Genomic DNA, 25,880 nt, shown 5'->3' on the forward strand with positions numbered 1-25,880 from the left:
TTGCTTGTCGTGTTGGCTTTGTCTTCTTAGAGTTGTTTAATTTAATAATTTTTATACTAGTAAATTGTCATCATATATTAATTGATGATGTTTCAAATACAACGATTATTATTCGAATAATACGTAGATGATAAAGATGTTTTTTTCTTTTTTCATTTGAAATATTTATAATATACTGTTTTTTTCAACGATTAATAAATTATATCTATCAAATTCAGAAAATATTGATGTAAATATATCCTGCAATATGAGTGTAGACATTTAATAGTTGATTTCTATTTATTTTGTAGTAGAAATAGATAATTAACAATTGTAGATTAGCTTAACTGTAACGAGAAGATATACAAAATATATATATATATATATATATATTTCTGAATATATAATGTTCCTTCCGAAACATGACAATAGAAAATGTTGAGTTTTCTTGTTGGATATTTTCCATATCTTTATACGAATAAAATCAAAACGTAAAACAAACAAGTCACAAACATCCTATATAAATTAATTAATTAGTGCAGGTACTAAAAAAATGTAATGACTTTTATACTTTTCTAGTATATATATTTAAAAAATGGAGATTAAGCTAAATCTCTTGATCCAGAATATATCTATATATATCGTTTCGTAATATTAAATTAAAATTTGAAATCTAACACAAAGGGAAAAAATATATAAATAAAAAAAAAACAAAGAAAGACAGAGAGAAAAACTAAAAGGCAAAGGAAGAGAAGAAAAGGGGGTAATGGTGGGCATGTGACTGATCACGCTTCGTCTCCTCCACCGCTCAACAGGAACACACAAAAAAAAAGCTCCCCTTTAGATACACACTCTCTCAATCTCTCGCTTCCCGGCGTTTAAATCTCTCTCACACAACCGCCGTCTCCGCCGTGGGGATTTACATCGCCGCCTCACTTGTTTTTACGACCTCCCGCCGCCGCCGCCGCCGGAGATATGAGGAACTAATGATGATGATGTAAAAAAGGCGTTGACAAAAGATACGAGGGATTGAGATCTGTCGATTTGGTTTCTCAAATGCTAGCCAAGAATCGGCTGCCTGGAAGCGGCCACACTACTCCGTCTCCTCCGGCGTCTCCTCGCCGTTCTCCTCGTTACCGTCACGGCCGTTCTAAAGCCGCCGCCGCCGGTACTAGATTTCCTACGGTTCAGCCAAGTCGTACCCTCGCCCATCGCCTGTCCTGGATCCTCTTATCGGTTCTTCTCCGTCGTCAGGGAATTTTCCTGTTCGCTCCTCTCATCTACATCTCTTGTATGCTCCTTTACATGGGAACCGTCTCCTTCGATGTTGTCCCGATCATCCAGCGTCGACCTCCCCCTGGATCCGTTTACAAAAGCCCCCAGGTTTACGCTAAGCTCCGCCCTGAGATGGACGCCGATAATTCCACCGCTGATGCGGTCAGTGTTCTTCTCTTTCAGCTCCCATCTTTTACATTATACATTGTCATTCTCTGCTTCTTCCTTTGATTTTTTTAGTAAATCCTTAGCAATTTGCTCTGAATCATTGGATCACGACATGAGATTGACTCGTTGCTCTCTTAAGCTAAAAATTGGTGTTTCGGATTTAGTGATTGAACTTGTTCTAGAGGAATTCAAGCTCATAAGATTGGATAATGGTGATGGTTCTCCTTAGTTTACTCTTGGATAAACATGTTTCTCTATTGACTTATAAGTATAAGGACACAAAGAGCATTGACCTGAAGTTTTCCCTTAATTTCTAGGTTCGTATTGGTTATCTTCCCTACCCTTGAAACTAGTGTTAGATTGGGAGATTTTCGTGAATAGATAGATACCTCCATATATCACGATTGCTACATTGGTTCTGTTTCGCCTGTTTGAGTGATGTGTTGACAATCTTAGTATAGTTGCTTTGCTATTATTTTTTAGATTTATCATCATTGGAATTGTAAATCATTCTCAGATATCAACCATTTGGAAACATTCCTATAAAGGTGGGGAATGGAAGCCTTACGTGAACAAGTCCACTGGAGGTATCACATTATTTTTGTAATTCTTTATACTTATGCTTCTCACAAGCAGTAAGCTTCTATGTTTATGAAGCATTTCTTGTCCAAATGTCCCTACCTTGATTTAGATTGGGCTATTGAGTTTAATATACAAGAGTAAACTGTTCTGTACAGTCTGAAAAATTTTGCCTGGAGCTCAGATTTAGCCTGTTCTTTGGATCATAATTGATTAATTGGATATCTGCTTTTTTTGTTTACAATTGTAGACTTGCCCGAGTCAAATGGTTTCATATATGTCGAGGCGAACGGAGGCTTGAATCAGCAGCGGACATCGGTGGGTTTGTTGATCTTTTCATGATACATGAAATCTATGCATTTAGCTCAATCATTCTAGCAATCTTGTTTTTGTCAAAGCTATTGACTTATTTCTACCATGTTATGCTTAGATATGCAATGCGGTTGCTGTGGCAGGCTATCTTAATGCAACTCTAATAATTCCCAACTTTCACTACCACAGCATATGGAGAGATCCAAGGTTTTAGATTGCTTTCTTTTGAAAATCTGGTCTTGCCGTTGTTTGTTCAAATCAAAGCCATCTTTTGTAGACTGCTTTCTGACAGAGGGTTTTCTTTCAGTAAATTTGGGGACATCTATGATGAAGAATTCTTTGTCAATACCTTAGCAAATGATGTGCGGGTGGTCGATACAATTCCTGAATATCTAATGGAGCGTTTTGACTATAACATGACAAATGTCTACAACTTCAGAGTTAAAGCATGGTCACCTATTCAATATTATCGAGACTCGATCTTGCCGAAGCTACTTGAGGAGAAGTAAGTTACACATTGCTCTGTAGAAGATTGTTATCATGTGGTAAAGTTGATTACGCATTGTTGGTAGAGTTAAAAACGCTTTGTTCGTAACATGATATAGTAAATTACCTTTTTTATTGGAAGATATGTTTTGGATCTGTTTAGTACTTGTCATTGAAGAGCCGTTATCTTTGCATGGCACAGGATTATACGAATATCCCCATTTGCAAATAGACTTTCATTTGATGCTCCTCAAGCTGTCCAGAGGCTTAGATGTTTGGCTAATTACGAAGCCCTGAGATTTTCGAACCTCATACTGACCCTAGGAGAAACTCTGGTGAAGAGAATGAAAGAGCAAAGTGCAAACCACGGCGCAAAGTACGTTTCTGTACATCTGCGTTTTGAAGAGGTTTGTTCCATGTAAAGAGAGAGATCTAAAAAATCGCCACTGTCATGGCTGTAAATTTTTGAATGGTGAGCTTTGTGTCTGAGGTGAGAGATTTAAGAATCTAAATCTACATGTTGCAGGACATGGTAGCTTTCTCCTGTTGTATATTTGATGGTGGGAACCAAGAAAAACAAGATATGGTCGCAGCAAGAGAACGAGGATGGAAAGGAAAGTTCACAAAACAAGGCCGTGTTATACGACCTGGTGCTATCAGGCAAAATGGAAAATGCCCTTTAACTCCTTTAGAGGTACGTATCCATTCGCTTGATTCTGGACACTGCTTCTACTATCTACAATATATATGCAGCCTCGGATATCTCATTAGTTAATCATCCATCAGAATAGTTCTGCAAACCCTTGCGAGTAATAGTGTGACTTGTTCTGTTTGGCTTATACATTTCATATTAACTCTTCAGGTAGGTTTAATGCTTAGAGGAATGGGTTTCAACAAAAGCACATATATTTACCTTGCATCTGGTGAGATATATGATGCGAATAGAACTATGGCCCCACTACTAGAGATGTTCCCAAATTTACAAACTAAGGAGATGCTTGCATCAGAGGAGGAACTTGCTCCATATAAGGTTTGCTTCTTCCCTGGTGTTTGTTCTGGAGTATATATCTCGTGGTGAATAATATATCTGACTTGAGACTGTGTTTAGAACTTTTCGTCCAGAATGGCTGCAATAGATTACACGGTCTGTCTCCACAGTGAGGTATTTGTGACCACACAAGGTGGAAACTTTCCTCATTTCCTCATGGGTCATAGGAGATATTTGTTTGGAGGACATTCCAAGACCATAAGACCGGACAAGCGAAAGTTAGCAATCCTCTTTGACAATCCCAACATCGGGTACTTATTTCTTCTACTCTACATCTTCAGTAAACCCTACTGAAGCTCCACATACAATACCAATGTTTCTCCTGAGCATTGTGTGTTTGCACTCATCTGCAAATCTAAAACCTTGTTGCTGCTGTGTCATCTCTTATTGCTGAAACGCTGTTTCTGTTTGTCTTTTTTTTTTTTTGGTGAAGATGGCGGAGTTTTAAACGTCAGATGCTAAACATGAGGTCTCATAGTGACTCAAAGGGGTTTGAGCTAAAACGACCTAATGACTCCATTTACACGTTTCCTTGCCCTGACTGCATGTCCCGTAGGAACAAAACAACAAGCCAAGATTCCAGACCATCCAGACCATCCCCTGCCACCTGAAATCACACTATTGATTATAGGCCTTCCAGAATCCTCTGCTAAAGGCCGTGTGTTCATTCCTTGTAATTGTAATTCTTTCAAATGAGACAGGACTAAGAGACTCAGCCTGCCCAGAATTGTAGGGGGACAACGTATGGAGGGAGGGGTCTTGGAGTCGTCTATTTATATCTCCAGGAAGGTTGGCGGAGGAGTAACAGCCACAACATTGTTTGATACTTTTAACACATTGAAGCTGACGTATCTAACAGGAGAGACGAAATTGAAGTTATAACGCATTCCCTTAGCTGTTGCTGAGCAAAGAAAATAGGACAGCGTTTGGATTTTGGTTATTTTTTTTTGTTTTGGTTTTAGGGGTGGTGTTTTGCGGTTTGAAGCGTTTGCGTTTTGTACATTTTGTAAACGCAGGCGTCAAAAAGAGTCTTTTGTGTTAGGAGATATGTAGAGAAAGGACAGGAGAAGCTGCCCGAAAAGTTTTGTATATTGATTTGGTTAGAGAGACTCTCAGTGTCTTCTTTTTCTTTTTTCTTTTCTTTTTTTTAATTCTTTGAAATAGGGGTTTAATTTATTTCATCATATTCTTATGATTCTTTAGAGGTGAATCTTGTGTTTCTTTGAGAAAATTATTTTCAATATTGATTTGATTCTTTCGTATATAAAATTTGTGCTCCTATGAGTCGTGTTCTAAAGAAGTGATTATGTTGGTAGTTTGCTACCACGTTATAAAGATGATACCAAAGGCCTTAGAGAAGAATCAACACCAAGGGCCTTCTTCTTATTATTCCTCTTCCTTTTCCTCTTGTTCACACCCTCCGTTTCTTGCCTTTGCTTGATTTGCCACCATGGTAAGAAGCATCCTCCTGACGGGAAAACCGAGCTTTTCTAGGCAAAAAGTCCAACATCTGCTTGAAAAACAAATGTACAAAGGGGTCAAAATTTAGGCAACAAAACTACAAGTGAGAAAGGTTAACTTAGAGGTTGTTTTGACTCAAAAATTGACAAAGACTGTTATTAATACAGCAAGTCCGTCCGGTTTGTATAGTAGGATGATTGATTACCTTCCGTCTGTGTGCTCTACTAGAGAAATGGTGGAGATTTTTTCAAACAAAGCAGGCAGATTCACCCATCTCACTGCAACCGGAGGGAACCAGTCCCACGTCTGATTGAAAACAAAAACAAAACAATTTAGGCAAATAAAGTTACGAGCAGAAAAAGAGCTAGAAACTTTGTGGTACGAGGTTTTCAAGGGGGTCAAGTTTAAGCAAACAAACCAAAATGTTAGAAGAAATCTTAACGTTATCAGATATTAAAACTATGACTTTGGTTGCATCCTCACCATGAGAGTTCCTTTCACTAGATTTTCATCAATGGGAGGCAGACGTTGAACAGCATTATATATTGTTATTTAAAGGCAATAAGTCCGAAACCTGCTTAAAAAAAAAAAATATGCACGTACATGGGGTCAAAACTAGAAACTACTTGTGTAAAAAGACAATCAAAATAGATTTGGCTTGATTATACCATCTGTTGATGTTCTTCACCATGGAGATGCGTGAGGAAATTCTCAAAGACATGTCCAGGAGGATCACGGCAGCATACTAAGCAATCCCATAAGGTAGATTCAACTGTTTCCTCATCAGGTGCGAGACAATACACACACCTTCTTGCTCAAGAAGGAGGCTTTGAAGAGAACCAAAGGGACATGGCTCAATAAGGTGGTATCCCGTCATATTTAGGACGTTAGAAACACCAGTGAAGATTTTCGGATCGGATATGACCATTATATTAGATGAAGAAGGTGGATTTTCCTCGGTAAACGCAAAAATAACATCGCTAGTGTCATAAGAACCATAACCTGTTTGTTTCAGAAGACTTTAATTTAAGAGGAAAGAAATAATATATATATATCACTGCTGTGTACATAAGGGAAAGAGGAGGATGAGAAAATATATACGGTAGGGGACGTTAGTGAGAGAGATTCCACTGGAAAAGACTCCACTAAGGATCTCTGTAGGGACGTTTGTTAGAACGCCAGCAGCGGTGATGGTGACAGGACCAGAGTAACCAAGATTCTCCAAAAACCGTTTAATACACGGACGGACCCGACGAGGATCAAAGTCATTGGGAACCGGACACAGATTGATGTCCCAAAACACCGATGTTAAAGCACTAGCCTGCCCCCGCGTAGGGTTATTATTCATCGTATTCAAAAACCTAACGAGAGAAAAAAAAAAAAAAAAATCAAACTCGGGAAAGCTTTTATTTATAATCTAGAACGAAATAGAACAATTGACACCAAGGTTTTATTATATAAAGGTTTGCAAAATTTCAGACGAAGCCCATTCTATTGGCCCATTAATACGAAGGGCCAGTTGCTACGACGGTTAAAAAGATTGATACTCTTGGTTTAAACTTGGTTTAAGCAAACGTGTAAGTTTTTAACTCTTGTTGTCCTTTTTAGCAAACTGCTGTACGCGCGCTACACAGGCGCGTGGGAGAGTCGTCCATATAATGAACGTGGAAATGACACCCACGCGTGGGTTGGGCAAAGAAAAAGGTCTCATAGAGATATTTGGATAAAAAGGATTTTTTTTTTTTTTTTTTTTTTTTTTTTGTTTGTGTTTATCAGATAAAAATTCGTTTTCCCACACAAACAAAAAAACAAAACGAAATCACTTTCGCGGCGAAATCAATCAATCTGTACCGAAGAACCAACCACCGCGTTATGGGAATCACCGGAAGCTTGACTCCAGATCAGCTCGAGCTTTTTCACTCGCAAGGTTTGGTTTTGTTTTCTGTTAATTTTTTTTCATTTCAACTTTGCGTCGTAAACTCTGAAATCTGAGTGAAGAAACTGAATGATTTGTTGTTGTTAATTTCAATAAAAAGGGTATTTGGTAATCGAATCGTTCGCGAGTGAGGATGAGATTAGAGGCTTAAGGAAGAGGATGGATGAGTTGCTCACTCAGTTTGATTGTTCTGTTTCCTCCTCTATTTTCTCCACTAAAAATCAGGTTTTTAAAAGAAACTATCTCTCTACTATATATACCAAAGTTTTTGAATCCAATCATCAAGATTTTACTTACTTAAATCTTAATGGTATTGCAGAAGCATACAACCGATAATTACTTCTTTGAGAGCGCTGAGAAAATCTCCTTCTTCTTTGAAGGTAAATCAATCCCTAATGATCTTCTCTTCTTGCCACTTTTTTTTTTTTATGTTGATGTTATCTTTGCAAATACTCTGTTTTTTTTTTCCGATCTTTGTAATATAACTTGGTTAGGATAGGATGCAATTTTCTAGGAGGATATCCTTAATTGATCGTTTAGTTTTTTTTTTTTGTTATAATAATCCATCTATAAGCTAAAATAGTCTTGTCTTGTGTTTTTTTATCTCAGAAAAAGCTTTTGGTGATGATGGGTTATTGAAGCAACCCAAAGAGCTTTCTATTAACAAAGTTGGACATGGTATCTCATCTTTTCGCTTTATTACTTTTCCTTTCGTGCTGCGTAGAGAAAGAATGGCTCACATATGCTGAATTTTTTTGTTGTTTTTGCAGCACTGCACGAGCTTGACCCATTGTATAAGGAATTCACATATTCGTCAAATTTTTCAAGTTTGGTATCATCCTTAGGTTACAAGAGACCAGTAGTCATGCAGTCTATGTACATTTTCAAGGTACATCTAAACTTTTTTTTTTTTTTGTTTCTTTTTTTGTATCTTTTAAAACTTTGATCAATGGAATTGTCTGACTGCTGTAAATCGATGTGTTCACACTGTATGTTGATTGCTGTTAAGAATTAGGAACTGTGATTCTCATATAATATGCAAATGTTCTAGATAGTATTCTTACCTCTTTTGAAACATTGAGTTTTTTAGCTTCTGTTTCGTACTTTGTGGAAATTTTTTCACTATGCAATCTTATGATTTGGACAATTGATTTTACTAGCAACCTGGAATTGGAGGCGAAGTTGTGCCGCACCAAGATAATTCTTTTGTGTACACGGATCCACAGAGTTGTACTGGTCTCTGGATTGCTTTAGAAGATTCTACAAAAGTTAATGGTTGTCTTTGGGCTATTCCTGGATCTCACAAGAGTGGGTTTTTTTCACCTCTCTTTATACGTGTTCTTTCGCTTATCTAGACATTCTTTTTTCTTACGCTGCTTCGTTTCAGATGGTCTAGTTAGAAGGTTTATCCGGGGGGGAAATGGTGTAACCTTTGATCAGCCATCCCCATCTTACGAGCAGAAAGATTTTGTGCCTATTGAAATGAAAGCAGGCTCGTTGATTGCCATTCATGGTGATCTAATTCATCAAAGGTAAATTTCATCTTGTATACAAGATGTAGCTTACTCATAGTTTAGATTTTGTTGAGCTCTGAAAAAATCATGATGTGTACTGTTTGTAATGTGGACTTTCTGTATGCAGTTTCGAGAATCTATCCCCGAAGTCAAGACATGCTTATAGCTTACATGTAGTAGAATCTGATGGATGTAAATGGGCAAAAGACAACTGGTAAGTAAAGATTCAAGCTTTGTTCAATTCATACCAAGTCTTTTCCTCCTTTGATGGCCGTGGAATGTTTACAATTCAATCATATGCTAATGCTAGGATACAAAGAGAATTAATGCCGGAGCCTCTCTATGTTCTTCCTTGATTCAAGCTAGACGTGGAAAAACATTGGAGTTGCTGTTTATCAAATTTCTTGTGAGAACTATGAAAGTAATAAGAACATGGCTAAAAGGGCCTTCTTGTGTCATTTGTTTGTTGAAATACAATTTGTTTCTGCTTTGGTCTCTGTAGTTTTGTCTTTAGATAACCAAACTCAGTGGTCAATAAAGTGTGACAGGGGTTACTTGATGTTTCTTTACATTCACAGTAATTAAACATTGACGAAAGTCATAAGAAGAAGTTAGGACGCGTAAACATTTTGAGACTTGTATGTAGAGGAAAGAGTGACCATTGGATACAGCTTTTAATTAAAAATTTGTGCGAAATGTTAATGTGATTGGAGGAATGGGACAAAACTATCCCTGTCCTACTGTAATTGTACCAGGGCAAAAAAGAAAACGTGAGACAGATCTTTTAGGTGCAGAAACAATAGAGTCAATTAAAGAGTTATGGGCAAAGTGATGATAATTGCTTTGTGTAGTTGTCTTTAGGAAGTGTTCTTCATCCTCTGTCTCAAAAAGAAAAAATTTCAACACCATTATTACATTCATTATCTTAAGAGTACTAAAGATGGCTCAATCAATGTTCTGTTTCTCGTAGATTATTATTAAGTCAGGATTTTGCACAAGAACCCTCGGAAACTATAGACATTATGAAACGTTAATATATATATACATTTATGTGATTAAGACCTTTGGAGCATCTCTTGTTTGATTTTAAACACATATCTATGATTAAATTGTATTGGTCGATTCTTTTGTTTGTATTAAATTCAGAAAACAAATGAGAAATGGGAAAACATTAAAGACCTTTTTGTCTTCATTCCATCAAAACTCGAATGTCAGTCTAGTTTCCCCAACGGTACGCACTCTTTTGATAATAAATCGCACATTTGCTAAATTCACTGAAAAATTCTAAAGGAATTCTAAACACAGTGCAATGTCAGCATCGAATGTCTCTCTCAGAGAGTCCCGTATCAATTGCCGTGTAAGAAGAAAAGAAGATGAGAAAGCATGTGAATATGTTAGAAAACATCTTTTTAATATATATATATATATATATATATATATATATATATATATATATATATATATATTCCTTACATAGACAAGGAACCATCGAAGGTTTCACTTTCTCACTTTAAGACATATATATAGATAGATAGTTGAGGCTCCAAACCCCAAAGTCCCCAACATGGTCCAACTTCACATTTAGGTAATAAGTCATAACAATAATAATCTTCAAACCCTTCCAACATTTACTAAACGTCTCCATCTTTCAAACTCTCCTCGTCCATCTAAGAAGAACACATCACTTACCATTTTCGGACAAAACAACAAATAAAACTTCATTAAATCCTTCTAGTCTTATTTATTACTCACACATGCATGGGTTTTGGTTTCAGTTCTTCAGAGGCAAGAACTCGTAGTAGAAACAGTAGTTGCAACACGCTTGGTTTGCATTCGCATTCTTCTTCTCTTTAAACCAGCTGGTTTTCTCTTGGTTCTCCAGAACCGGGAAGAGATTTAAAGTTCGGATTTCCCTCGTTTCAACTTCTTCTCCTGGTTCTTCTTGAGTTACCGACGACGAAGTAACAAGATTCCTCCACGTGATGTCTTTACCATCCTCCGATGGCCTCTCTGATTCTTTTGTCCTCCCATGATCTTCATTATTAGCATTGTCGTCTTTTTTGTAACTCGCCGGAACTAGTTCACGCTGGGCAGAAATTACAAAACAATATAACTCTTCTCAAGATAATTAACAAATATATTTGAAATTTAAGTCAATGATAAATATTTAGCCGAGATGGGATTAAAAGCTAACATCTTTTTTCCCCCTAATTGTATTGCTCTCTGCATCCATTACTTGTCTTCCCCAACCTCCCATACATATTTACATTTATGTTTTTTTTTCTTTTTGGTAGCCTAAAACGTGTTTATTTGTTTGCATATATACACATAATCACATATACATTATACATTAATATAAACCTAAATAAAATTAATAAGATACCTGTGGCTGTGGGTCTGTTTGTGGAAAAGATAAGCAGCTCTTTGTCCGATCAACTCGATAACCACCTGTTAATTGCCACGTTATATAACTCCTCTCCTCAACTAGCATGCACAACGACTTATAAGTAATTTTCCATCAAATTCTAAGCAGACAAACATTAGCTTTAGTTGTATACCGTTAATTTGACCCCCAATCAAAACTGTTTATCCTAAAAATCTATATAGTACCTGATGATGACTCCTTGACGTCTTGATGTGGTTCACGAACATTGTTAGTAGCAACTCCTTCACGACGGCGTCGTTTTTGTCTAGCCTTATGATTTTGAAACCAATAGAACACATTCTTCCCTTCGATTCTGCCATATTTACGGAGCTTGGATGCTATCTTTTGGATCTGTTCTGTCGTCGGCGTCCGTGTTCCGTTCCTGTAAACCTCTTCTAGCGTCGTGATCTGCTCGGGTGTTGGATTCCATCTCGACGTCGTCGCCGCTACAGAAATGTTACTTTTACCGTCGTCGTGTTCTCCTGAGGATGCAGGGACGAGCTGATGGTGATCGTTGCCGTTAATCTCGCCTGAAAAAAAAAATTATGAGTGTTAACAACCAAAGAAGATATACACATTGACTTTGAGCTAAGTCTCTATATGTAAGTAAGGAGGTAGCTAGTAGGGGTTTTGGTACAGTGTGTGATAAGAAGATGATGAGGTTGAGTAGTAGTATTAGTAGAGAGGGGGAAATAGTTGACGAGGTTGTTGTCGGAGACGTATCCCATGCTTGCTATCTAGAAACACAAACTTTGCCCCTAATCACTTTTAATTCCGGGAAGGTTTAGGTGGATATGTAAAGGGCGAATTTGCCGTATAGCCCGTCTAAAAAAACAGATGAAGAATATAGCATATTAAAAATGAAAATGTAGTAACTAAACTGACCTTATAAAAGACACATGCACATGATAAAAAATGAGGAGTGGTGACGTGAGACGATGAGAGTTAACAGAGAGAAAAAGTTGCAATTATTTGTTTTTTTTTTCTTTTACCCTTTTAGATTTTTACATCATATTTATTGTTTTAAAAGTTAATTTAAATTAATATTTTTTATTAACGAAAAATCTAGTATTTTTTTCTATATCAGGATTTGAATTTTTGAAATTGAATATAAATTTATATAAAAATAACAAGTATGAAATTTTTGGTTTATATGAAAGAAAAAGAATATAATATAGAATTATACAAAATTAGTAATGAGTGAAAGGTTATAATGCCCGTGAACCGAGTTTCGATTTTGGAGTTTAGTGTCGGCCGACACCAATGGGGCGCCAGTTTGGTTTGTTCTCCAATTTTGTGCGGTTTAGTGATTTTCGAGAAACCCTTAAGTTCTATAGAAAAAGGAAGACGCCTCTATCTGTTTAGGCGTTCCTGCTTGAGCAATCTCATATCTTAGAAGAAGAGGAGAGAGTTGTGGGTTCTCTCTTGTATGGGATGAGAAATAGGATTGTTTGGAGATGGACGGGAAAAAGAATGAGTTATTGGCTTGAGAGTTTTTGTAAGGAGCGATTTTTACGCCGGTTGCGTCGTTAGAATTATAGGATTCTAGTGAGATCGTTCCCTTGGATCCTGTGTGAGGATTGAGAATCGGGGTGCGGTCATTTAATATATAAAATTTTAATACAATTTTTCAACTTTTATGTAATTTTTCATTTTACTTTCAAACATCTAATACATTATATAATATTCTATTAATACATTAAAAGATTTAAAAATATGAAATAAGATGAATTAAAAAATATATATATATCATGAAATTTTAAAATAAAAAGCGTAAACAAATATTCAAACCTAAATACATAACCAAACTAAAAAGATATGTGTGGCTTTACAATTTTTTACTATTTTGTGATCTTAGGCAAATACCATTTTCAATACACATGAGGCACGATACTGGCAAGAGAGATCAAAAGGCTACAAATAGATTCATTGTTGGGTCTACCATACTTTTCCAAAAGTCCTGTACGTGTTTTATAGATAAACCCAAATTATTTTATTATTTTGGGATAAATGATAAACCAAAATCTTTATGCACACATTGTATTAAGATGTATATAATCTGCAAAAGCAGAAGGAAGGGAGTAACCGAGTAAACATGATACACCATAATGTTACAAGTTAATAATACTATACACTAAAAATGTGTTTAACGAGTTATACTGGTAATTCTTCTAATTGAGCTCAACGAAAGAAAAATAACTTTCGTTTTAGGCTGCAGCACACGACCTAAAGTAAGATATCCATTAGTGATTTTGTAAATTATAGTATTGATATCGTTTAACAATGCTGGTTTAGGTTTAGTGTATTAGGTTTAGGCCAAAGTAAGCTAGGGAAAGATTTAATGAAAAAGGTTTGACATCCTATAGTTTAACGGATGGGTTTCAAACTGGAAGTAGAATGGATGGAACCTAGTTATTATAGCCCAATGACTCGTTTTCAGCCCAGCCATATAAAATTGAATTCAAGAATAAATTTCCAAAACTTTTGTTAGAAGAAAAAAAAAATGATGGAGATGGGAATGTGGGATAGTTGAATAATCCAGTAGAGCTCCTTAAATCTCACCATTTATGGCTACCCCTCCACTGTGCAAAACATTCATTCCACATGCAACAACCTCTCTTTCTCTGAGGATATTCCTCTTTAACCAAAATGGACCCAAAATAAAATTATTTTACACATAAAGAGTCATAATCTTCAGCAACAAATTTGCATTTAGTAATTATATATACACTTTCATGTATGTCTTATTTTCTAAACAATGTAAATACATATGATATCATAATAATGATCAAATATTAAAAAAAAAAATGGACGAAGATCAACGTTTAGTTTTGCCTAAACCATTTGGTATTTAATTCGGTTGTGCTAGAAAATTCTGTATTTAAGTCACAAACCTTAACAAAATAGAAAAATTAACCCGTGAGTGAATAGTAAAAGTAGTATTCAAATGAGCATTAATTATGTTTGTACGTATATAAATATAGAAGTTCTCAAAAAGAGAGAAAACTTATTATAGAAGGTGAGGAGGTCCTTTTAGGTCCTTGGGGACAGGCATCCCCATCGAGAGAACCGTATGCATTAAGTTCATCAAACACATTCAAATGAAACCAAAATTATTAAAGCTAAACCGTCAAATGGCCTACTGTCATAAATAGTTTCTTTCTCCCACGTCACAATAATCATTTAGCCGATTTTATCATATGCTTTCATTTTATTTTATTTTAAACTTTTGTATCAATGAAACCTCTCAACGATATACTATATGGACTACATTTCGATAATATTGATGTACAATGTTTAAATTCATGTTCTGTTCATGCAATTTTGACTGTAAAAAGGGTATTATATATGATTAGACGACTGAATTTACTCCCAAGATCGTTTAAAAAAATTTTTTTACCAGAATGCTTAAATATTTATGTATTTTACCAGGAGCTCTACTGAATATTTAAATATTTATGTACCACCTACAAATATTTATGTATTTTTCAACTATAGCCTATACCATATTCATATTCTCACTTCTAAAACAATTCCAAAACAATTGAGCTCATCATTACAATTAAATACTAGTCATAATGCCGTGAGTTTCACCAAATACCAAGTTTTTGGTTCTCCTTTTTTCAGGAGCGAAAGAGGAGTCAACACTCAACATCTTCCATGTTCATATATATCTAAAATTAAACATTATTATAATAGAAAATATACTACAATTGTTTTTTTTTTATATACAGTATGTAGTATACGATTAGTCTTTGGACCCATTCAACATCGATCTAAAAAAACATAAATATACTATATGGGTTAAATAACAATAATTAAACAGTTATCACAAAAAGACAACCTTCTTTTTCTGCATAGAACATGATCTTCGAAGAAATCCATGCATTCGAATCTTCAACCCTTTTTTAAATCCTTCTTCTAATACACTCTTTTTTTTTTAAAGAAGAAATTTAACAAATTCCAAAATACTGATCTAATTAAAATAAACACAAAAACTACTTTGACTAATTCATATGGATCTTGAAGGTCTTCTTGATGGTAAGCCATTGAAGCAAAAGAGTTACAACAACTGAGAAACAAGATCATTAACTCTTAGCCCTCAGATTAGACAAAGGCTAAGGATAATGATCCATATCTCATTCTCATACTTACTAAAACAACAACAACCAAAAAAAAAAAAAAAAAATTAAAACTACAAAAACTACGTACCAAAAAAAAAAGTAGCTGAAGAGATCTTTTTTTTTGTTTTTCATACGTTTCGAAGCAGAGAGAAGGATCGAAGAATCTCAAGGCAATTTGTTGGAGGTCGAAGAGAGACCAGACACGTGTGGTTCATTAGATTTTCAGTTGTGAAGAGGATTTGGACCTGTGTGAACTAATCTCTTGTCGTCTTTATAAACGTCATCTCTGTTCTCTTCTTCTCGACGTGGACCCGTGAACGACACTGATGAGGCTTTTGGAGCTCGAAACGACGACGTTGTTTCATGGAAAGGACCAGCCTTTCTCGGTGGTGCGGATGGGTAGGGCTGGTGACGGTATTGATCAGGAGATAGAGCTGAGGAAGACAAACCAAAACGAGCAAATATCAAGATTCCCCAAAAGAACACTGTGGAAGTTGTTGTGAGTCCTCTTCTTCGTCGTCTTCTTCTACTTCTTCTGTTGTCTTGCTCGGTTCCTATACAAGTCTCCATGGCTGGTTTGAAAGAGAAGCTTTTTTAGAAGCCCATGAAGAGGTTGTGAAAACAGAGTAATCTGAGTTTGTATCTCTCTCTCTCTCTGTTTACTCGTGACAGAAATTTATTTCCTCTTTGTCTGTGTCTGGAAGTGCAGAGCAGGTTTTGGATTCGACAAATTGATGAGAAAAAAATGGGTTTTGAGTAGATTATAATAATAATTTCTTGAAAAGAAAGTGAGTAATTTTGAGCATCGGTGGTAAGAAGATAAAACCCAAAAGACAAAACACTTTCTTTTGGTTTGAGTGAAGTCTAAGTAACAAAAAACTTTGTCTGAGTCTCTTTGGATAATGAGAAAGAAAGAAAGAAAGAAAGAAAGAAGTAGAAAGAGGGGAAGATGAAATGAAAGATTTTTCTTATTTTATGGATTTAGCTTTCTCTGTGTTTGTTTATTTTAATTTCTCAGTTGTTCATTATCTTATGGGTCTTATCAAACGATCTTGACCCTTGATTCCTGGGAGAACCTTCTCACATCTGTACTATACTCAAGATTTTTTTAACTTGTGAAACTTATTTTTATTTTTATCTAACCTCCTCCAATGCTTTGATTGTTCTCTCTTCTTAAATTTCTTTTTCTTTTTTAATTTTTATCTATAAACGAAAAATTACAATACTGCCATGTTGCTTGGAGATGGTGCAGTGGACAGTTCAGTATTAATAGCCGTTGTCCCCGGGAAATAAGAAAACGAATTTATGTTTTCTGAGAGGAGAGAGGAGAGAGAATAGAGAGAATGGTATTTTGACTGGTGAAATCAAATTGATGGTTAATGTAAAAAGTTTTTTACTAGTTAAAGCAAGTTGTGCTTTTAATGGAGGATTACCTTAGTTTTGCTAAATTTTGAACCCCAAAAGATGCAGTTGTTGCGGAGTCTTTTTTTTTTTTTTTTTTGACGATCAAACCCCATATATTAAGTTATTGGAGATGACTCTATTCGAGAGAGAACCAATTAGGTACCGACAAGCTTACATAGGAAAAACAGAAACCTCGTGCTCTTGCACATTTCACAAGTTTATCGGCACGGATATTATCCTTTCGGGAAATATATGTAATACTAAAACTAGCAAATCTATCTCTTAAATGAATAAAGTCCTTCAATTCTGATGAAAAGGTCGGCCAATCCTCGATATTAGACGTCATCCTTAGGAGTTCTGAACAATTCGTAACAAAAAGAGCTTTATCCAAGTCCAACGCTAATAAACACTCCATAGCCCAAATAAGGGTATCTAACTCTGCATGCAATGGGATAAGCTTCTGCGCGATCCTTTTAGTCCCATGTGTAGGATTCTATCACCGATAGATGCAATCCATCCATGCCCACTCCTATCCACCTCTGTATGCCAAGATTCATTTATAAACCATACAAGAGATTCTTGAGGAATTGGGATCGTAGGTATGCTTGCTTCTACTACCGCTGGTGCTAAGTCTCTGTTATTTGCTCTTCTCCAAACTTCTTCTTCTTGGATAGCTTTCTCCAGTGTATCTTGCGGATATTCAGAGATATTTTCAAACACTTTCTTATTTCTTCCCTTCCAAATGTACCACATCATCCACGGGAACGTTCTCAAGTTTTGATCAGTTGCACCAGAGTTGTTACCACGCCCATATAGAAAATCGAGGTTGCTATATAGGGAAGATGAAGGGAACACGATAGGATGGGAGGGGATTTTCGATAAAGCCCATACTTGACGGGCTGGGGGGCATTCAAATAGCATATGGTTTATAGTTTCTTCCTCCGCTCCACATCTAGGACAAACTTTATCTCTACCAATATGGCGATAATGCAGGCGTTGACATGTTGCCAAGCACCCAGTCACACATTGCCACACGAAATGCTTAAGCTTCCGTGATGTTTTTAACTTCCATGCTTGCGCCTTAAGTGTCGTAACACTAGGTCCCTGAGAAGGGAGGTCACCAGCAGGGCGAGAGATAGCTCTCGCGGCTTCATATCCAGATTTAACGGTATAATTTCCAGACTTTGTCAGAGTCCAAGAATAACCGTCCCTCGAGGCATTCAAGCTCAGTTTGATCCCCAAAATAAAGGTAATTTCTTTCGGGGGGAAGAGTTCCCAAAGACGTTCAATTTTCCACTTTTTGTGTTAAAATCTATCAAGGTGTTAACACAAATCAAGGGATTTCTCTCATTATTTAAACTTTGGGGTGGCCGTGCTGGCATATCTGGGATCCATAGTTCAGTCCAGATGCACGTATTAAAACCCGAGCTTATGGTCTTACGAATTTCGTACGAAAGAACATGCTTTGCTGCCAACATACTCCTCCAACCATATGAAGGTCGATTTGATACTTGTATCTCTAATGGATTACAATATCGAAAGTATCTCCCTTTTAGAACTCGGCTAAGAAGGGAATCTGGATATCTCAGCAATCTCCATAGTTGCTTTGCCAAAAAGGCAAGATTAAATTCTTCTAGTGTTCTAAAGCCTAGCCCACCTTCCAAAAGTTGAGTGCACATTTGCTCCCATGATATCCAATGTAGTCCTTTACTGTCTGCTTTATTGCTCCACCGGAAATTGGCTATCGCGATAGTTAATTTTGAGCATATAGCTTTTGGTAAGAGAAAACACGACATTACATATGTCGGAATTGCTTGCGCCACTGATTTGATCACGACTTCCTTGCCTCCCTTGGATAGAGATTTTGAAGTCCATAAGTTTACCTTCTTATGGAGTCTATCCCTCACGAATGCAAAGACTTTTGCCTTTGATCCATGAATCTTCTCAGGGAGACCCAAGTATGTACTCATGCCTCCTTCTTGTGATATCCCAACAATAGATTTGATCTCTTGACGTATATGGGACGGGACCTCGGTTCTAAACATGATGGAGGATTTGGAGAAGTTAATTTCTTGTCCAGACGCCTCGCCATAAAAGCGGATCATATCGATAATTTCTTTGCATTGATGAGGAACGGCTCTACAGAAGAATAAACTGTCGTCTGCAAAAAGTAAGTGGGAAACAAGTGGGCTTGCGTTCGAAATACGTAAACCTTGGATCTTTCCCTCTCTTTCTGCGTTCCTAATCTGAGCAATTAAGGCCTCAGTACAAAGTATAAATAGGTATGGAGAGATTGGGTCCCCCTGACGAATCCCACGTGTTGGCCTAATCCGTCCCTTGGGATCTCCATTGATCAAAATACGGTAGGAGACGGAAGTAATGCATTGCATTATCCAACCCACCCATTTTTGATCAAATCCCATTTTTCCATCAAAGTTTTTAAGAAATTCCATTCCACCCTATCATATGCTTTACTCATGTCCGTTTTTATTGCCATAAATTTTCTCCGGTTGGCCTGATTGGAACGGAGGGCATGGAAGTTTTCTTGAGCAATGAGTATATTATATGTGATTAATCTTCCTGACACAAAGGCAGATTGGGTCTCAGATATAAGTTCCGGCAGAAACTTCTTGAGACGTAATCTCAGAATTTTTGAGATCACCTTATAGCTCACATTACACAAGCTAAAAGGGCGAAATCTTGACATTTTACGAGGTCGTTCTCCTTTCGGGATTAAACATATATTTGTCTCATTTAGATTGCCATCAAAGATTCCAGAGCTAAAAAAATTCTTCACCATCTTAGTGAGATCGCCTTTTATGGTTTCCCAAAATTTTTGAAAGAACAATGCAGTCATCCCATCTGGACCTGGAGCCTTTTCCGGATTCAGGGAGAACAATGCTCGTTTGATTTCCTCATCTGAGAATCTCTTTCATGAGATGCTCGTTCATAGCAAGTGTGACCAAAGTAGGAACATCCTTAATGGCCACTGTAGGATCGCTCGCATTCGAGGATGAAAAGAGGTTGCTGAAGTACTCCACCGATACTTTTTCTATTCCTTCTTCTGTATCAACCCATACTTCGAGGTGATTAAGGATGTCAATGATCTTGTTCCTTGCCCTCTTTTGTTTTGTGGAAGCATGAAAGAATTTTGTGTTTTTATCTCCTTCTGCAAACCAAAGTTCTCTACTTTTTTGGTGCCAGTATGCTTCCTCTTCCCTGTAGGCCTCACAGAGCTGCCATTTTAGATTGAGGAGAGTCTCCGACGATGCTTCATCATCTTCGTAGGTCTCATCAATCTTTTCTTGGAGGTTTTTAATCAGCTTTTCCGAATTTGTTTGGTTATTTTTCTTCCAAATGGAGATACTTCGTTTGCAATTTTGGATTTTTTTCATGATGGATCGTTCGACGTAAATATCATCACCACCCCATCCGTTCAACACCGCCTCTTTGAGGCCTGGCTTATCAATCCACCTCTTGTCAAACATAAACCTTCTCAAAAACTTCTTTGGACGTGTTAGTATCAATGCGAGGAGAGGACGATGGTCTGAACCCCACATCTTCAAATACTCCACATTAGTGTGGGAACAAATATTGTGCCACTCTTCGTTTCCCATGGCTCTATCCAGACGACAACAAATCTTACCATTTGACCGTTGACCAATCCAAGAAAATTGATTCCCTTGGAAAGGAAAATCGATTAATCCACATGAATCAATCGTAGCACGGAAAGGTAGAAAAGAGGGTTCTGACCTTTTTTTTCCTCTTCTTTTCTCATGATTTCCTATTATTTTATTGAAATCTCCAATAATAAACCAAGCTTCAGATCGAGCAACTCCAATACGCATTAATCTTTCCCACACATATTCGCGATTTGCGGGGATAGGATCACCGTAGATAAAAGTCATAAAAACTCGGTTTCCATTAATGATAGTTTCGATGTCGATCAATCGATCATCTAACAACAAGAACTTAACTGGATAGTCCTTTGAATAGAAAAGAGCTAAGCTTTCACTAGTGCTATCAGGCTCAACAGTTTGGAGATTATCAAATCCTATCTCAACTTGCAAAGTTTACAGAAATGTTTTATTATTCTTAGTCTCGAATAAAAACATAAAACCTGGAGAGTACATGCAACACATCTCTCTCAGTCGACAAGAAGTTTCTTTAGCTCTCGCCCCCTGACAATTCCATGGTCCTCATAAACTATTTCCGGAGGGAGTATTAAACCCCACCGTACTATCGTTTCTTTGAGTAATCTTAAGTTTCCAGAATCTTAGCACCTCAATAAAATCGAGGGAAGTTGTTATAATTTGGATTTCATAGTTGGGCCTAAATAACAATCTCTTTTCATATCCAAAGAGAATCCACATCAGCAAGCTAATGGACCAATCGTAGAAATAAAAAGATCTGGTGGGCCGAACAAGCTTTAGGCCTGTAACACTTTCTAGGTCTATCTTGGTCACAAAGGAGGGATAACGCCATCGACTGCTAGCTGCCTGACCAACGCTGGAACTCCATGGTTGAGCAGTGGCGGAAAGGAGCTTCTCTAGATCTGTTGCAAGATGTGCACAGCGGAAGAAGCCAGCGGAGACGTGGTTGACGTCGCCGTAAGAAGTTCTCACCGGTTTGAAAGGTAACCCGTGGAAAGTAAAAATCCTTCCCGACGCGATAGAACACATACGGAGCGGTGGGAATATATGCCTGACAAAACAAGGTATTCCAACTACAGGATCTTGAGCGCTAAACAACGGATCTTGAGAATCAGCCACTAGGTCTTGGGAGTTAACCACCGGATGTTGAGACTCAATTACCGGATCTTTGGTATCAACTGCCAGATCTTGCAAGAATGCCATGGAGGTTTGAGAGTAAACCAGTCCGAGCAGAGACGCGAGACACACATAGTCAACACCAGAAACGAGCAACAATAAAGTTTGAGTAAAGTGCTTCCCATAATGGGAGATGAAAAATTGGGAACCACAAATATGTGCCAAAGTATAAACACCTTTAGGCAAAACCTCTGTTAAAAAGACTGATTTATCAACATTTTGGAGAACCCAGAAAATGAAATCTAAGAGAAGCGACTTGAAATGGTCATTCTTATCATCCATGATTTTGATAGGCTTAAACCAATTGCTAGAATCCTGAACCTTAGCATAAACTAGAAAATATTTAGAAGAAAATTAGCAGATATTTGAAAAGAAGCAAAACCAGAATACATGTCTTTGAGAAAGAAACAAGAGAAGTTAGATCTACACGAATCTATTGCGGATCCGAAGCAAACAAGTGAAGAAAAGGAGAGAAGATGGTGAAGGAAACTTGGATCTGGGATCTAAGATCCAGAAACTCCATTTCGAAAATTCCGTACACGCGTCTCAGAAACTCTCTCTCTACGATACGTGGAGCCTCTGAATAGTTGACAGGTGTTTGTTATCCACTTTGTTTTTGGCACGTGTTATTCAGAATATTATCAATGAGAAAAATCCGTTGTTGCAGAGTCTTTCTGCGTCGAATGTCTTGACGACAAGTGAGATAACCTCTGTTCTCTGTTTTGTCTCCATCCCTCTTTGTCTTTCACGAGAACTTTTTTCTATTTCTTGCTTCTTCCATGTCCCTGCTTTTCAACTCTCAGAGAAAACCATAAACAAAGGCAAACTCAGTTTTTGACCAGTGTCAATAGCCATCTAATGACTGACATTAACATTGAATTCGAATTCACACATTTTTTTACCCTTCTTAATCTCCTGACAAAAAGGTATGAAAGTAGTTCAATTTCAGCTAATTTTTACATCACTTGAGATTACAATACAAGATCTGGAATATACTAAGAAAGATACAAAACCCATTAATTGGCAAAAACCGTTAGGCAGGGAAAGATCTATATAATTAATGAGAAATTAAAAGATCAAACAAGCATTAATGATGAGTAATTAATATGTACAGATTGACATATAGCTACCTTATTCAATAGCGTCTCTCTGTTTCAGGCTTCTCTGACTGATGCAGAAAATGAAACAATAAGGCATAAGCTTCAAGATTTGTTGCCATCTACAAAGTTTAATGGATCAATAACTTGGCTTTGCATCATCAACTCGTCTTCTGAATCTATTCCACAGCATCAGATAAATTCCAAATCAGTTCCCTCTTAATAATCAGAACATCAGTAAGTGAAGTCACCAGAACTCTCTGCAAGAGCATACACCATTCCTGAAGTGGTGAGACCTGTTCTTGTCTCTCATGATGATCTCTGTCGAAGTAAGCCTGGAAACAAACTTGGAAAAAACGTGGCAATCATCACAGGTTCTCAAGTTCTTCATAACCCGTATAGGATGTCGCGCTCTCCCAATAATGAGTCCAAATGCAATAGCGAGCTTCTCACTGTGATGACTGAGAGAAGACTCTTTTTCCTCCATTTCCACATCATGAAACACCGATCCCGTCTCAGGAACATACCCCATGTTCCTTATCTTCTTCAAGATTTCATCTAATTTCTCATATATCGCCTTTGATTGCGGATGTGATTTGTCTCCTCTATTGAAAAAATAAACTTTACCATCAAACTCAACGGAACTGTAAGCAGCAATCTTTTTGGTGCCCAGCTTCCTCATTTTACTCCTTACTTTGTCAACACAATCCCATTTACCAGCAGCTGCATAGATATTAGACAGTAGTACGTGGTATGAACCAATATCAGGAGCTGTTTCTACAAGTACGTCTGCCACTTTCTGCCCCAATATCATATCACGATGAACCGCACAAGCACCCAACAAAGCTCCCCAGATACCGGTGTCTGGTTCCACTGGCATCTTTTTGATAAATTCATAAGCCTCATCTAGAAGACCAGAGCGTCCCAAGAGGTCAACCATACATGCATAATGCTCTTTTCTCGGCTCAAGATTCTTATCATTCGATCGAACCATGAGACTGAAATAACTTTTTCCTTCGTTCACTAGTCCAGCATGGCTACAAGCAGAGAGGACCCCGAGAAATGTCACGTAGTTAGGTCTGAGTCCCTCGTTTCGCATCATAGTGAACAATGCCAAGGCTTCTCCACTATCTCCATTCATTGCATAACCTACGATCATTGTGCTCCATGAAACCACATTCCTTTGTTTCATTTCGTCGAACAATACCCTCGCAGCTTCGGTGTTACCACACTTCAAGTGCATATCAAGCCTAGCATTTTCGACTATTATGTTACAATCAATCTCTTCTTTTCTTGCACGATCATAAATTTCTTCTCCGACCTCTAAAGAGCCTAGCTGACCACAAGCAGAGAGCATACTCACGACAGTAAAAGAATCAATCTGAACTCCATCCGCACACATCTTGTGGTAATACTCAAGAGCTATAGCGGAGTTTCCAGTCTGAACACAAACAGCAATAAACGCATTCCAAGCCACTAAATCTTTGACTTGCATTGACTCAAACAAGAACCCCGCTGAGCTCAACTCACCAAACTTCATGTACATCATCACCAACTCAGTTGCAAAGATCCCAAGACACTCAAAACCATTTTTGACAACATGGGCATGAAGGGCAGATCCACAGGGCAAAACCCCCAGCTGGGAGATCGCCTTCACCACAAACGGGTAAGTGAACTCATCAGGACGGACACCAAGATCACGCATTTTCTTATAAAGTAAGACAGTTTCAGAAGGGATCTGGTTCTTAACGTACCCTTTAAAAAGAGTGTTCCAAAGGAAGATCCTTGGCTTGTGCATTTCGTCGAACAGGTGGCGTGCGTAACACATGTCACCCATAAGCACAAGATTCTCTAACAGCTGGGTTAAGAGGCTGTTCTTTTCACAGAAACCTGTCCTCAGTACAATCGCATGGATCTTCTTAAGCTGCCTCGGTTTTGAACAACTTGCTCGTAGAAGCTCGGAGAGCATTTGTTTTGTTAATGGCGTTTGTTTCGCAAGCATCTCTTTCTCTTCTTGTCGTGATCGTCTGATTTTTTCGTACACTACATCTTAAATATGCAGTCCCCTCTGTCTCTGAATTTTTTTAAAGCCCAATGTTTTCAAGAAAAGGCCCAATAAAGTAAGCCCAACAGTGCCAAAAAAATATAATAAATCATTTCTCTTCTTCGCCTTCTTTTTCTTTTTTTTGTTTTTTGTTCTTCAATGATTCACAACTAGATTCGGACCCGTACATACGTGCAGGGTTATGTTTGTAAATAACTTTTTTTATACAAATTTTTTGGTTTAAATTTATGAAATAATGATGGTTTCATCAGTAATTTAAATTTCAGAATGACCTAAGGATCATACCAAAATAAAACCTTAACCTCATTAATGGTCCATTAGATATTCATTAAACACATGAACTATAAAACCAAATATAAACATGTTCACAAAGATTAAATCTCGTCTGAAACGACTAAAGCCCGTTTGATACAAATATAAATATTTTGAGAAGGAACATAATATTTGTTATGTATTATACATGATCTCAAATTCCTATCGCATGACGAATGTAGTCCCGCACTTACATGTGAGATAATATTTATATAAATATATTTAATATAGTATGTAAATTCGAACTCATATCAGTTGAGTATTTAGTTTGATTTTTCTTTTGGTTTCAATCTAAATTATTATTGTTTGAAAATTTTAAATAATAATGATTTCACCAATATTTTATAACTCAGAATGATCCAACAGTCGGACCACTATCAAACTGAACCAGATTAGTCGTTGGTTAAATTTTATTAATCTCGTAAAATGTTATAATTTGATATAAAATCGATAAAAACGACTAAAACCTGTTTAAGACAAATACAAATATTTAGGAGAGACCATAATGGTGTTCCGTTCTGTCCTGTCCTTTTCCATTTTGTACTATTCTCATTTCCAAATACTCATTCATAAGAGAATACATTCACAACATGGGACATTCCATGTATAGAATAAATTTTGTATTTCTGATAGAAAACGGAATAGGACAAAACAAAAAAATCTCAAAATCTAGTATGTAGCAAACATAAATATAAGTTATAGATTATTGTATATTTATATACATATGACATAGTAGAATATTGCAAAATTAGTTGATTTATTAATTTTGTTATTTTGGTTCATCTTTATTGGATTACATTTCTTTGTTTATTTTTGTTATAACATACCTTTATGTGATTTTTTTTTATTTTAAACATTTATATGCT

The 25,880-nt window shown here is 36.9% G+C and overlaps 5 protein-coding genes and 2 pseudogenes across 12 annotated transcripts; 2 read left to right on the top strand and 5 right to left on the bottom strand.

Annotated features, from left to right (window-relative positions):
- The first annotated feature begins 536 nt into the window (after nt 1-536).
- Nucleotides 537-5,116, top strand: LOC104789907 (protein ESMERALDA 1). Of its 2 annotated transcripts, none has more exons than XM_010515569.3 (10): nt 537-1,416; nt 1,940-2,009; nt 2,252-2,319; nt 2,432-2,520; nt 2,621-2,818; nt 3,002-3,206; nt 3,326-3,493; nt 3,662-3,829; nt 3,908-4,098; nt 4,281-5,116. In XM_010515569.3, exons 1-10 carry the CDS (start codon nt 1,036-1,038, stop codon nt 4,456-4,458), a joined length of 1,716 nt encoding a protein of 571 aa, XP_010513871.2. In that variant the 5' UTR covers nt 537-1,035; the 3' UTR covers nt 4,459-5,116. The 2 variants fall into 2 exon arrangements, with proteins under 2 accessions (XP_010513871.2, XP_087311732.1); XM_087455606.1 differs by having other exon boundaries at nt 2,457-2,520.
- Nucleotides 5,117-6,991: 1,875 nt separating this feature from the next.
- Nucleotides 6,992-9,317, top strand: LOC104789908 (phytanoyl-CoA dioxygenase). The gene is made up of 9 exons (XM_087455609.1): nt 6,992-7,235; nt 7,345-7,469; nt 7,564-7,624; nt 7,854-7,922; nt 8,015-8,133; nt 8,405-8,552; nt 8,632-8,776; nt 8,886-8,972; nt 9,069-9,317. The coding sequence occupies exons 1-9, from the start codon at nt 7,181-7,183 to the stop codon at nt 9,112-9,114; spliced, it is 855 nt and encodes a 284-aa protein (XP_087311735.1). The 5' UTR covers nt 6,992-7,180; the 3' UTR covers nt 9,115-9,317.
- A 1,007-nt stretch (nt 9,318-10,324) lies between these two features.
- Nucleotides 10,325-11,947, bottom strand: LOC104789909 (WUSCHEL-related homeobox 6-like). The gene is made up of 4 exons (XM_010515571.2): nt 11,821-11,947; nt 11,369-11,713; nt 11,142-11,206; nt 10,325-10,844 (listed from the first exon to the last, which is right to left on the bottom strand). Exons 1-4 carry the CDS (start codon nt 11,909-11,911, stop codon nt 10,530-10,532), a joined length of 816 nt encoding a protein of 271 aa, XP_010513873.2. The 5' UTR covers nt 11,912-11,947; the 3' UTR covers nt 10,325-10,529.
- Nucleotides 11,948-15,169: 3,222 nt separating this feature from the next.
- Nucleotides 15,170-16,388, bottom strand: LOC104789910 (CLAVATA3/ESR (CLE)-related protein 16 pseudogene; annotated as a pseudogene). Its single transcript, XR_015560208.1, has one exon. The product of XR_015560208.1 is annotated as a CLAVATA3/ESR (CLE)-related protein 16 pseudogene (transcript).
- A 755-nt stretch (nt 16,389-17,143) lies between these two features.
- On the bottom strand, nt 17,144-19,134 carry LOC147942072 (uncharacterized). Its single transcript, XM_087455505.1, has 3 exons — nt 18,223-19,134; nt 17,503-18,007; nt 17,144-17,400 (listed from the first exon to the last, which is right to left on the bottom strand). Exons 1-3 carry the CDS (start codon nt 19,132-19,134, stop codon nt 17,144-17,146), a joined length of 1,674 nt encoding a protein of 557 aa, XP_087311631.1.
- A 492-nt stretch (nt 19,135-19,626) lies between these two features.
- On the bottom strand, nt 19,627-20,328 carry LOC104793811 (uncharacterized). Its single transcript, XM_010520240.1, has one exon. The coding sequence runs from the start codon at nt 20,326-20,328 to the stop codon at nt 19,627-19,629; it is 702 nt and encodes a 233-aa protein (XP_010518542.1).
- A 1,554-nt stretch (nt 20,329-21,882) lies between these two features.
- On the bottom strand, nt 21,883-24,784 carry LOC104789912 (pentatricopeptide repeat-containing protein At2g01510, mitochondrial pseudogene; annotated as a pseudogene). 5 transcript variants are annotated; one of them, XR_015560369.1, is made up of 3 exons: nt 24,392-24,662; nt 22,671-24,288; nt 21,883-22,336 (listed from the first exon to the last, which is right to left on the bottom strand). The product of XR_015560369.1 is annotated as a pentatricopeptide repeat-containing protein At2g01510, mitochondrial pseudogene, transcript variant X5 (transcript). The 5 variants fall into 5 exon arrangements; XR_015560368.1 differs by having other exon boundaries at nt 21,883-22,535; XR_015560366.1 differs by having other exon boundaries at nt 22,671-24,784.
- Nucleotides 24,785-25,880: the final 1,096 nt, after the last annotated feature.

This window comes from Camelina sativa, chromosome 6, assembly GCF_030686135.1.
Source record: "Camelina sativa cultivar CO46 ecotype springtype chromosome 6, ASM3068613v1".
Lineage (NCBI taxonomy): Eukaryota > Viridiplantae > Streptophyta > Magnoliopsida > Brassicales > Brassicaceae > Camelina > Camelina sativa.

Coding starts and splice junctions, on each gene's coding strand:
- LOC104789908 (XM_087455609.1), top strand. CDS start 7,181: ATGGGAATCACCGGAAGCTTGACTCCAGATCAGCTCGAGCTTTTTCAC. Junction 8,134..8,404: donor AGTCTATGTACATTTTCAAG/GTACATCTAAAC, acceptor TGATTTTACTAG/CAACCTGGAATTGGAGGCGA. Junction 8,777..8,885: donor GGTGATCTAATTCATCAAAG/GTAAATTTCATC, acceptor TTCTGTATGCAG/TTTCGAGAATCTATCCCCGA.
- LOC104789909 (XM_010515571.2), bottom strand. CDS start 11,911: ATGGGATACGTCTCCGACAACAACCTCGTCAACTATTTCCCCCTCTCT. Junction 11,207..11,368: donor CGTCAAGGAGTCATCATCAG/GTACTATATAGA, acceptor GGCAATTAACAG/GTGGTTATCGAGTTGATCGG. Junction 10,845..11,141: donor AAACAGACCCACAGCCACAG/GTATCTTATTAA, acceptor ATTTCTGCCCAG/CGTGAACTAGTTCCGGCGAG.
- LOC147942072 (XM_087455505.1), bottom strand. CDS start 19,134: ATGGGATTTGATCAAAAATGGGTGGGTTGGATAATGCAATGCATTACT. Junction 18,008..18,222: donor GTAATCCATTAGAGATACAA/GTATCAAATCGA, acceptor TAACACAAAAAG/TGGAAAATTGAACGTCTTTG. Junction 17,401..17,502: donor TGGGCGTGGTAACAACTCTG/GTGCAACTGATC, acceptor AATATCCGCAAG/ATACACTGGAGAAAGCTATC.
- LOC104789907 (XM_010515569.3), top strand. CDS start 1,036: ATGCTAGCCAAGAATCGGCTGCCTGGAAGCGGCCACACTACTCCGTCT. Junction 2,819..3,001: donor CCGAAGCTACTTGAGGAGAA/GTAAGTTACACA, acceptor TGCATGGCACAG/GATTATACGAATATCCCCAT. Junction 3,207..3,325: donor TACATCTGCGTTTTGAAGAG/GTTTGTTCCATG, acceptor TACATGTTGCAG/GACATGGTAGCTTTCTCCTG.
- LOC104793811 (XM_010520240.1), bottom strand. CDS start 20,328: ATGGGAAACGAAGAGTGGCACAATATTTGTTCCCACACTAATGTGGAG.